Here is a 12,845-nt window from a genome sequence, read left to right as displayed (position 1 = left end):
CATGCTGGACTCCAGTGGTAAAGCAATAAAGATGCCTACACTGTGAGGACTAAGTTGACTGAATTGCAGAAGTTCCCTCTACCACTGTTGCGGTTACATGGCTAACTACACCTTTTTTACCCCTTTTTAGTCTGAGTTTACCCACTTTAGGTATTTGGTCTCTTGTCCTTACCTGTCCCTGTGTGGAATTTCTCAATTCTTCTACCCTTAGACTGGGATCTGGGTACACTACTTGCTTATTAGCCTGCAGCTCTAACAGGGTTTTAGGAATTTGACTGTGATGTTGACCAACAACCTTCTTAGAATGTTATTTAGTAATTAGAACAAAACATTAAACTATTTAAAACAGCCTACATGTGCACAGTTAGGGCATGTCTGCACGAGACAGTACTGCATGGCAATCTAATACACTGTAGATGCACACCTCGGCTTGCCACACAGTAACATCCAGTATAGAGAAGTCAGAAGTCTCATATGTCACTACATACCAAGTTAGATGGTTCAGTTTTGTTCTAGTCGCCAACTTAAAAATTCCCCAACAAACCCTCCTGTCTCTGATGCTCAATCTGTTTCTCTGTTCTACCTTGTCAAAACTGGCTTTGGAGCTCCCCAAAGAGCAGCCGTTAACAGTACTTACTTTGATATTGTCCATGAGTTACCCATAACTGTAAGCTGTTGGGTGACTAGGGAAGAAGGAAAGAGGCCCTTTCTAATAGGTTAGTGGGGGGTCTGCTAACCAGTCAGACCTCCAGGGTGAACGCAGCGTTCTGTTATATAGTACAGTCACCTGTGTTCCCTCTAAGCTGTGCAGTTGGGCAGCCGCCCAGGAGTGATTCAAGTTCTGCACACTTGATTAGCAGAGCTGTACACATCTGGTAGCTGTGTGTTCAGGTGCTCCTCCCCCCAGCTGCTTTGCAGCCACATTGCTCTTGCAGCTGCTCCTGGGACCCTCCTGCTGGCTGTGCAGGGAGGGGTGGAGTGGGGAAAGGGGGTGCCGATGGCAGGGTATTCCCCCTGTCCCCACCCCATACCCCATCTCTACAGAGCAGGGGAGGGGGGACATGGCTCAGGATAGGAGCAGGAGAGCCTTCAGTGAGTGCCTTAAGGAGACAGCACACAGTGTCTCAAACTTCTCCAGCAGCCAGCACACTCGGTCTGTCACTCTGGCACACTCAGTCTGTGTCACACTCACCTCCCAGTACATACTTGTGGTATTGTTGTTACTTCTTGGTACTTCTGCAATGCACATATATTCTCTGTAATTTTATTCTTTCAAAGTGTGTTATTTTAGTGTTTTGACTGGTCTATGCATTTTCATAACTTTTATTTCTTACACTAAAATTTAATTTTTAGTGAGTTCTAAAATGCTTAACCTGTGCTGGCTGGAGTAATTATCCCTATGATAACTTAAAAAAAAAATAATCTAGGTTTTTTGTTTCTACTGGTAGCACACATCTGCACATTATCTTGGTGTACATAAAAATTATTCCACACGGGTGGAAAAAATTAGAGGGAGCATTAAGTCATACCCTACTATTGGCAGATCTAGATACAGTATTAATTATTAGAGTATTCAATCTTGCTCATGAATCTAGGATACTTACCCTTGTCAATTTCACCTATGCTGAGTGAAATTCTATAGTCTCCATTATACGTGTGGTCAGACTAGATGATCATGATGGTCCTTCGTGGACTCTCTCCTAGGTGTAGATGTTTGAGAGTTAACTAAATGAATATCATCCAGTTTTCACACCATAGCATCCACTATGCTTTCAATTTTGATTCTATTCAATACTAGGGGTGGCTTTCCTGTTTGATGGGAAAATGAAAGTTTTAAATACTCTTGTGTGTGTTACTGCAATAGTAAGACTTATGATGGATTTTATAACCATATCAAATATAGTAAATAAGAGTTGGTTTTGTTGTCTAGCAGATATATTGCACACTTTAATCTAAGGTAAATTTAAGAACATGAATTTTAAAAAGTGTATGTCTTTAAAAATAACTTCTAAATTACTGTGAATTGAAATGTGTATTTCTAACATTCAAGCAGAACCAAGACCGGAAGCATAGAACTTACGTTTATGTTCTTACGGTGACTGAAATATTGGAAGACTGGGAGGATTCAGTTAATATAGGCAAGTTTGTTTTTATCCTTGCTATGTGCTAACTTTAAGTGTATTTTATTTTCTAGAACCCACAACAATGGATTCTTTTCTAAATCTGGAGAGAACCCTAATCTGTGGCAAAACTGAAATGATTGTAAATGGTTTTTCCTCAACTGTACAAAACTTAACCTTCAAATACAATGTAGAAGTAACACAATCTAGGAAGTAGGCCTTGTAAAGCAATAAGATGGGGGAAAACGGCAACTTTTTTAGACATAATTGGAACTCCTAGTTGTCTAGTCATAATTAGTCTAGTCGTAATTGCAAGTGTTCAGAAAATGGGTGTGTTTTATGGAAAACTATTTGTAGCAGATTGTTGCTTTTTGTTGAAAAATTTTCAATTTCTTTCCAGAAAACAGAAAGAAAGATGTATTGATTTCCATAAGAAAACAATGAAAAGGCCATTATCAAACTTTAATGAAAAACTTTGACTAGCTTTTAGTCAAACTTATACTTCATCACTTCCCTAGCTCTTGAGCAATGCCAGTATTAGTCATAAGTAAGGATAAGATTAAATCATGGAAGTCACAGGTTCCGTAACTTTGAGACCTCTGTGACATTTTCCACTTCAGGCTCAGGGCGGCAGGGCCAGAGCTCTCAGCCAGCAGTGGGGTACTTGGAGCCACTGGTTCCCCCTCCCGCAGTGGGGCCTGGGCTCTCTTCCCCCTGCTTGGGCTCTGGTCTCACACACCTCTCCCCCCAATTATTTTTAGTAAAAGTCACGGACAGGTCGCAGGCTTCTGTGAAGTTTTGTTTGCCTACAACCTGTCTGACTTTTAGTAAAAAAATAACCGTGAGAAAATTTTAACCTTAGACACAAGTTATGTTTACTGGCTAAAGCCTGCTAAGTTTAGACGCATAGAGTATCTAGTCCAGTGGTTATCAAACCATTTACCATTGTGGGCTGCATATGCAGTTCCCTGTATTATGTGGGCTGAATTCACACAATGTGTACTACCTGTATGGCCCTGAGGCCATCATATGGGCTGCAGCTATGTGCTGATTGGACAGTAAGCGGCCCATGAGCCGCAGATTGAGAACCACTGATGTAGTCAGTCTAGTTAAACAGCATTTTTTTGAAATGTATCACATGACTCTACCCTTTTGCTAAAGTTAATCAGTTACAGAGATCCCTAACTATTTAGTCTGCCTTCCATATGGCTTTACCTAAATATTAACATGTTGCACTCATTGAGCAGTATGTTGGTCAGTTATCTGATGGATCACAAAGGAATCTGCACCAAAACAGTATCCTTGGTTAGTTGATGGCTTTCCCATTTCAGGAACTGGAATTTTAATACTTTAACAGAATACTATAAATTATAGAATAGAGTTTTTTTTTGCTATCAAGTGGTATGTCAGTCATGACTGTTTCCCTTTAAAAGAATGTTTTAAAAATTACAATAGCAGTGCAATATATGTAATGCAAGTTGTACAGAAAATGGAATTAACAGATTTTTCATGTTTTCAGTGCAGAAATAACTCCTTTAAAAAAAAAAAAAAAAAAAACACCTTTAGTGCAAGGGTTTCCAAACTGTGATAACTGTACCCCCAGGGATATGGAAGTCATCTCTGGGGGGTATGTGGGAGAAATTGTGCAATGGTGGATTTTATTTATTGCATTTTCATAGTAGGCTACTCAAATGAAGCTTTAAAACGCTGAACGTTTGTTATATAAAATATGGTAGTTTAATTTACTTCAAGATATACCAATGAAAACACAGATGCTGACGTACAGAGACCTCACCTCCAATCACTATACAGTGCGGGTTCAGTTGCCCAACAACTGTCCAGTGTACTGAGCTCAGAACTTAAAGGGTTTTTTCAGTTCTATACATCACACTATAACTATATCTGTATGTAACAGTGAAATATGGACAGATGGCTTAAGACAGTGGGGTAGGGGTATGCAGGCAGCTAGTAGATCTGGAATGGGGTACACAAAAGTTTGGGAACCTCTGCTTTAGTGCGTTATGGTACTTTCTGGATCATTAAAGGTATCACAATCATGTATTTTGTGGTATCAAATAAGATTATATGGGTTAAAATGAATACGAGTTTTTCATTTTGGGATACCCTTCATGAACCAGGAAGGAACACATTGATTTCAGGATACAGTAGCAACATTTTTGCAGTTTTAGTGGAAGAGGATTGGGTTTGTGGTTCGAGTCTGGTATACAAACATATCTTCAAATACAAATGGTAAAGAAATACTGACAACTTTTTGTCAATATATTTGAAAAACAAAATGGAATAACTTATACTTAACTAATTCAAATATTTTTAAAATATTCCTTAAAGGACACACTTCTTAACAGCTGTGCTTTAGATGGCTTCAATTAGTCTGATCAGCTGAGACATGAGCTTTAAGAGCATTTTAGCAACTTAAAGGGGTTGCTTCAGCAAACTTCCAGGTTGCTCTGTTCTCATTGGCTGGAGGTATTCCTGGAAGTATTCCTCAGGAGTTGCCTGTTTTTCCTTATCTATTACCAGTGCCTGGAGTTCTGCTACTAATCGATCGTCTGACAAATGTCCGATGTTAAACTTACTACCCCTCTGTCATCTTGAAGGCAGATTAATAATGCATAATAATAATAATAATGAATAATGTTCCCTCTGGTATGTTTAAAGTGAAATAGCTATTCCAGAATAACTTCAGGCATGAACACTTAAAGTGGATTATGCTACTTTGGAAAAAGGCACTGCTTTCATAAGTGTTCACACACAGTTATTCAGGAGGAGTTTGTGTATACATGCCCTATGCCATAAAGAAGCCAACCATGAATCCGTCTGTTCCTGTTCCCAGCCATTAGGACTAGATGTGTTTGTTTTAAAGAGCATGGATTCTGCATAAACTGATGGACTGGATAGAGTAGCTATAGGATCTCTACAAAAGAGACCCTGTGTCTAAAACGTTTTGTTATCATCTATTTAGTTTCAATGAACAAGATAAATTTGACTAAATCTTTGTTGTCCAACTTTCTCTTGATGTCACTTTCCCATTCTCCAGTTGTCAGTCTACCAGAGCACAGACAACCTGGATTTCCAATGTAAAGAAACAAGGGAAAACAAACCTTTTTAGAACTCTATACCCTAAAGAGGGGGAGGCACAAAGACCACCTTTCCTCTGCTGCTCAGGTGTTACTCCTGTGTTACATGCTACCCCCACTTACACTTGTGGGGAGGATGCATGATCTTAATTCAGTTCGTATTTTTGCTTTGCACTTTTAAGTTTTTGGACCTGGAGTTTTTGGAACTGGCTGTTGTAGCTGAACTGCTATTGAAACTTGTTTGTAACATATTTTTCTTTGATTGTAAATTACTCCTTCAGGAAGGAAAAGAGAATGGTTTAAAGTAGAAGATGCTATCAAGGTTCTCCAGTGTCATAAGCCTGTTCATGCGGAATACCTGGAAAAACTGAAACTGGGCTGCTCCCCAACCAATGGGAATTCTGTGGTCCCCAATCTTCCTGATAACAACTCCTTATATGTCACTTCTGCACAGACTTCTGGGTTGCCCTCTACTGTGAGATAAAAATTTGGATTACCTTTTTACTCATGCACCATCACAAGGTGGGGGGTGGGGGAATGTCTCTGTGTTCACATGCAGACACCTTTGACTATCAGTCCTCAGCAAAATGTGTGAATACATCATAACATTCAGACACCGACTTTTTCCCTTTTAGCAATGTAAAATAGTATTTCAGCAAACTAAAGCCATATATGGAATTTTTTAAGATGCCTTAACTGGCCATTTTTTAAAAACTATCAATATATAAATTTACACATCTGCTAAAATAACAAACATCTGGGTTAAGTGGAACTTATTCCAGATTTTGGTTTAAATGTTTTTAGTCAGGTAGTCTTAAAAAAAAAAAAAAAAAAAAAAAAAAAGTTTAGCGGGAAAATTCTTGAACAAATGGCAGTGAAGTTTCTCTTAAACTTCCACTCAAAGTGTACAATTAAAGTGCTAGACGACCTCTAAAATACTACCACTATCTGGGAAACTGAGCATGCTATTCAGCTTAGATTACATAAGCATGACTACAATAAAGCACTAAATACATCCAGCCAATCACAGCAAAGGATTCAGTCATCAAGCAATGTTTTCCCCCCTGTTACCTGGACCTATGGAAACTTAACATACAAAATGTAGTCAGCTTGAGCAAAGATTCGGAAAAGAGGCTCAACCATTGATGCTCTGTTGTTACAATTCTGAAAGCTGTTCTAAGACTTTTTTTGTAGTACTTGGCCAAATACACAAGAAATTCATAATTGTAGAAAGAGGTACATGAAAACTGAAAACATGCTGCTGATCTCTCTTTCCCCACCCCCACCCCCCCAATGATTAAGTGTTGCCTTCCTCCGATATCCTAGCATTCATTTTGCTGATGATGCGATCCCATAGTTTTCTAGGATTGTTCAATTAGTAAAGAAATAGCATCAGTTTCTTCCAGTTTTGTGTCTCTTGTAGCTTCTGTGGCATATAAGAATAAAGTACAGGGTTTGGAAGAAAATTATACCTATAAGGGAACAACATGGCTAGGTCTAAGTCTGTTAGCAAACTAGTGATCAAGAGGAAATGGCACTTTGGACTAGGAGCAGAAAGGGCTGGTATTAACATTTCAGATGTACCAAAATTTTCATTACCTTATTAATGACTGTGCTGGATATCCCAATTAAAGTTGTAATACTTCAGAAATATTTTTGATCATTCAAAATAACTGTTTTTGCTCTCTGACGTGAAAGTAGAGCTAATGCTACAACTTAGCTGGAATAAACTTGGGACAGCATCCTGTCATAATTACCATTTCCCCCCCTGTACCTGTCAACCAAAAAAGGATGGAAACTGAACATGGGTCCCAAACATGTTCTTGCCACTGTGCCATTAAGACAGTTTTCTACAAAGAATGCCACCTAGCTCATGCAGATACTTAACTTTTGGAATTTGTAGGATCTAAATATTAATTCGATCTCCTCTTCTTTCTGGGCAGCAAGCCAAAACTGAGGTTGTGGTAAACGTGTCTTGTGAAGGCTGTTTTGGGTAAACTCATTCTTTTACATAGCATTTGAACCCTTTGTAAATAGTCCAACTGGTAAATAGTGAGTGTAAAATGAAAAGTAAATGTAATTTAAACATTTTGTTACTCAATACACAACTTCTACTTTTTTAGCACAAATTGTGTACAATGCTGCTATAAATTAAACTTTTGCGTGCTGTTACACTTTTTTAGGAAAATATTGGTGCCACAAGTGATCCTTTTTGAAAAATGAGATCTTTGTGCCATATATAAATGCATTTAAACCATGGATAGTAATGTTTTAGAGGTTTCACCTCATGTAAACTGCTCTTTGAAGAGGCCATAAGTACTACTGATTAGAGATGCCCTGAACATGAGCCACAAAACAGAAGCCGCCTGAACTTTGAGGTGGGGTGTTTTTTAAATCCCTAGATTAGCAGTAGCCCTATGGTTCTAGTTCCAGGTCACTTCTAAAACGGGAAGAGCAGGCATGTCTTTTATTTATAGTTCAGATGCACCACAAAATGGTGGGATCATCATGAACAGTTGATCTCATGAGACTTCAGGTATTTGAGGGCCAAAATCTCAACAATTCATGAGATTTTAAACCCATTTTAATTCTTCTGATCTAAACACCACCAACATTGCCTAGCTTTTGTCCTGATTGAAGGGCTTACAAAATTGGAGAGACTTACTAACTAAAACATCTAGAGAGCTGAAGTCAGGTGCTTTGAAAAGAATGTCTAATGTACTATGACAGAGAATGGTTTAATGGTAATAGAAATGTCATTAAGTTGATCTAGTCTCACTATTTGAAACAGTGAACCATTTAATGTTTCAGTCGTGTACATTGACACTCATTTTTGTGCAGTAGTCATTAACACATTAAACTGAGCTCATAACTATTAGCCTTTTGAGAAGTTTCTTTTGATTGTACAAAATCCATGAAACTACCTACAAAAGTCCAAAGTAGTTACTTGGCTTCTAGTTCATAACTGCTTCTATCTCAAAACCATTTCAGACTCCTGGAATTAAAAGAAAACCCATACTTGTATAAGATATTAGTGGTAATGCATGATCTTTCTTTGTAGCTCTCTGTATTTGATAATGGTGTAAAAATGTACAGAATTGCTGTTGCTAACAAACTGATTGCCTATAAATATTTTAATATTTTGGTTGCACACATTTGGACTGTTAATAGTGCCACTTGAATTCTTAAATGCCATTCATTGTACAGATCTCTTCAGTCTCTATGCAGCTTTCAAAATGAAGCCCCATATTGTTCAATTTGATTTCCTATGCTTTTCTATTCACAGAACTTTGCAGTATGTGACAGTAAAGGTAAACGGACAATACTGTGCAGGCTGTTGCTTTAAGTATGCTACAGGAAACTATTCTAGCAAATTCCTTTTGTATGTTTGAGTCTTTTAAGAGTCAGTGAACACTAAAGTTAAATTCTACAGAAATGGATGGTGTAAAACTTGGGATAAGACAGATAAAATTTTGCATCAGTTCCTGCTGTCAAGATTAAATATAGAAGCATGTTGCTGCTAGTAGTTTCCTCACATTCTTACAAAGGCTTCCAGTTTGGTTTATGAAGTAAACTAGTGGTGGTTTTATGGCTTATTGTGGTGCATTATTTGTGCAAATAGGACTGAATTTACATTTTTAATCCCCCCTCCAAAAAAAGTGAGCTGCTGGCAGCTCTGAGGCTTGCCTGGCTATGTGAACAGAAAAAGGAATCTGATTTGCATCAATGGTTTTCCTGTAGCAGCCATGGTTTGGGATAATCATGATCTAAGATAAAATAAATGTGATAGGTATTGCCAATGGAAATAGCTTCAGCTCCACCTGAAATGGAAGTTTTGTTACAATAAATACCTACTTGAAAATGGATGTTTTAACACTGCAAAAGTATCAAGTGTATTGCACAGAGGCTGTTAAAGTGAAAAGCATAATTTGGTGATTTATTGCACACTAACTTTGCCCAAAGTTGGCCTGTTGACAAGTCACTGTGGAGAAAATCAAAAGGAAAAATCTAGTTGGTCTGTTTATCAACTTGGTTCTCAGAAGAGAAATTTGAAGGAAAACCCCGTAATGTAAGTTATAAACATTTTGAACTGCTTGCATGGATTTTCTTTAAAGATTGATGTAAGAATTTTGACTTTTTATATGAGATAAATATCAAAATAAAACCTGAACTAGTGCTGTGGGTGTCATCTTTTGGTAGGCACTAGTTTTACCAGTGATGGCAAAGTGCTGATATACAGTGCTTATGCCCCATCTGAAAAGGGTTTAAGGCCTGCTTAAATATAGCTCCATCAAGAATCTTTATAACCTTGGTTAGCCCTCTCCATGATCCAGTTCAGACATGGTAAATGTGGCCTAAAACTGACAGTCATGCACATGTGTTCTTGTTGGGTTCTGAATAGTCCAGGTAATAGTGTGGGTGTGCAAATGCAATTGAGAAATAAAACTCTGCTTCTACAGATCTGTGCTGTAGGAGTTGTCTAGCCACAAACCTTTTTAAACAGAACTTGGCTGAGTTAAGCTGTTTTCAGGCCACCTATTTAATTACTAGGGTGTGTAAATGTTCAAGACCTCTCTGCTCCAGCCAGATTGGTCATATTCCTTACTCCTGTCTACCATGTAGACATTTGTTGACAAGCTAAACTAGTGCTACTGTTTAGGACTTTTGTAGGAAAAGCAGTTTTGAAGCTTCCTTTGTCTTTTAGTGCCAGCTTTCAAGGGCAGGTTCTCTTCCCCCATCATGGCATGTGTTCCTACTTAGAGAGGGAATCTTAACAAAGCTTCATACTCATTCTTTCTCCCACATCCTCCCATATGATAAATGTCTCATGTAGGACACCCAGCAAACAGTGATGCTACTTTCTGAGAGAGCCATGGAGGCTAGCACCAAAACATTTCACTCTTTTCCTGCAGGAAGGCCCTAGGCTAAAAGGAATAGTGTTGGAGAACATCTAGAAAGGTCACAGCCAGTTGCAGAGGCTGAGGTTCAAGCACCATGTTTCTGTGTACCATTCTGAAAGATGGGATCAAGGGCAGTCTGTATTTACTGTCAAAGTGCTGCTCCCAAAAAAACCCAATCCTGACAACTGCCTTTTCCTCTTGTGTCTCATCTCTTCTACCCCCATGTATGCCCCCCATATCTCCTATAGACAGGGCTGGGAGTATGAAAGAAGACAAGGATTGGCTGTGTATCATGCAATGTTCACCTCCCTACTGCTCTCACTGACAAACCACTACCAGTTAATCCTGTTGCACTCAAGACTGAAGCTGGAGAACTTTTTGACATAAGTGGGTGCATATGGTGTGTGTTGGAAGTGTTACAGAAGAGTATATTTTAACATCTCTATCTGCTGTGTGGGTTTGAAGCTCTGACACAAGGCCTTGATTCTGGTTGACTTGTAATAACAGCTAGTCAGAGTGGTCTTAAGCAGCCATTGTGCCCCTTTGGTCTGCTTGGTTACATGTAACCTAAGCAAATTGGAAGCCTGAGAGCATTCTAGTCTACCCTGTTTCAGTTGCTGCTGCTTAAACACAACCCCTACATACATGTGATATTTATGGCTAGGTATCTCTCTTAAGACATGAAGGTGTATTATCTCAGTTTGGGCAGCTGGTCCTCTGCTGTAGCATTTTTTTAATTGGTATGTACTAGTGATGAGGCCTACATTTGTATTTGATTGTCTGCCTCCTTATGTAGAAAAGACAAACAGGGATCTCAACTTTCCTGCTTGCCTCTGTGGCATTGCCAGAGGTGGCTTTGCTCAGCAACCCTGCAGGCACAAATTGGTCTGATGTATCTAACCTCAGCACCTGATAAAGCAGCATAGATATAAACTAGGAGTGGGCCAGCAGTAGTTTTCATCTCATCCCTGACCCTAAACTACATCCTTACTCTTTTGAGGGCTGCTTCAGCAACACAATTGAAATTAGGTATACCTTAGAGGTGAGAGGCACCAAGAGGTCTTAAGTGCTATCCCTGTGTAAGGATGTTATATACCTCACAGGCATAAAGCCAGATTTCCACTGTGTAGTCCCCTACTGAGTGCAGTGGAAGTGCAGAGTACTTACTGGAGGCAGGAGGAGAACAGCTATCATCTTCTCTAAAACTGTCAGCTGGGGCATCTGCATTTTTTGGAGGTAATATGTACCATTCTGCCACATTTGTTCAAGGACATAAGCTGTGTTCAATACCTCTCACTAATGGAAAGGACAGGTACAGTCTGTCTAACCTTTAGAAAGCAGCAGGTAGGCTATTAACCTGGTTACTGCAATCTCAACTACTTTTGCTATATAGCCAAGTTGTCCTTTTAGGACAGTTTTCCCACCTGTTCCCTGGTCTTTACATAAGGGGAAATGTTTGTCAAAAGAAATGGAATCCAAGAACTGCACTGCCAGTGGCTGAGGCAGTAGATTCAAAGCTATGAACACACCTGTTGTATAATCAGCTTCTACTTGTTTAAGGGGCTAGGTTCAACTCCTACATCCAGTCAGTTAATGTTCCAACATTTTTCCTTATACCAGCTTTGTCACCTTCAGTTAGTCAAGTCTTGCCCCATAAGATGGGGGTTCTGTGCAGCTAACCTAAGTGACCAAGCCCTTGCTCTCGGGCCTGCTCCCTTCCTCCTGGTTGGAGATGCAGCAGTTGAAACCCATCACAGAGAAGCAAATTAGCTGGGTGTGCCTGCTATTACACTGCAACATCTAAACCGGTATCAATATGCTGCATATAGTTAAACCAGCCTGCTTGTTGCACTGGGTTGCATCTGCAGCCTTAGGAAGGTACATCACTTTACAATTTTTCCACAACCTTAGAGGCAAGAAACTTGTTTTAAAATGCAAGTTCTGGAGCACTGCATAGCAGGAATGCTTCTGCAGGTGCTGCAACCACAACTAAAGACCCATATGTGACCAATCTTCCAGTGATGTCTTATTTATCACACAACCAACCATGTTTTCATGTCATGTGCGAACCTCTTCTTTAGGCAAAGGGTGCTTTATAAATACAAATTTGCATAAATTAATCCCTCAACTTTCTCTTTAATGTGAATGTGTCTCCTCTAGTATCTGATGTTCTAGGGCTAGTCAAATTGACAGCTTCTTGCCAACAAACAGATCTAGGTATACCAGTTTAGTTAACTCAGGTATATTATTATTTTCCTTTACTAGTGCATGTTACCTGAGTAATTGTGTTTTGCTAAACTAGTTAGACTTTTAGTCCACCTCTTACAGTCACAACACATACTTCATGTTTGGTCAGTGCTTGGAAAAAGTAAAGCAGCCCTCATTACTCATTCCACTCACCTCCAGGCTGCTACTTACTATAGATGATGCAGCAAACATCAGGAATAAAGCAATTTAGCTATTGTGTGCCACTTCACTACAGAATTATTAAGTGGTCACTAGGAAAATCTTGAACATTTTGATAGCATGAGTAGGATTTATGCCCTGAAGTTCATTACCTCTGGTGGACTTATGCAGTTGTATTAACACCTCAGTGTTTTATGCATGTATTTTTACATTAGGCAATTAGGAATGTTGGCTGGATCGTTTAATTACACTTCCAAAGCATTCAAAACTCCTATATTGTGCAAGAAACCAGAAAATAACCTTTCAAGACCAAGGGAACA

General features: G+C 39.1%; 1 protein-coding gene across 2 annotated transcripts in view; it reads left to right on the top strand.

The window, feature by feature from the left end:
• NUDT4 (nudix hydrolase 4) overlaps window positions 1-9,383 on the top strand; it is a 53,469-nt gene extending 44,086 nt beyond the window's left edge. Inside the window, exons 4-5 of one of the 2 annotated variants that reach the window (XM_074941911.1) lie at window positions 2,054-2,138; window positions 5,500-9,383. In XM_074941911.1, coding sequence (XP_074798012.1) covers window positions 2,054-2,138; window positions 5,500-5,702 — 288 coding nt within the window. In that variant the 3' untranslated portion in view covers window positions 5,703-9,383. Of the gene's footprint in view, window positions 1-2,050; window positions 2,139-5,499 lie in introns of both variants that reach the window. The other variant, XM_074941910.1, reaches the window with a different exon arrangement.
• The last annotated feature ends 3,462 nt before the right edge of the window (window positions 9,384-12,845 follow it).

Source organism: Natator depressus, chromosome 1 (assembly GCF_965152275.1).
Source record: "Natator depressus isolate rNatDep1 chromosome 1, rNatDep2.hap1, whole genome shotgun sequence".
NCBI lineage: Eukaryota > Metazoa > Chordata > Testudines > Cheloniidae > Natator > Natator depressus.
The sequence above is the reverse complement of the archived record's forward strand: the minus strand, read 5'-3'. Positions and strand labels throughout refer to the sequence as shown.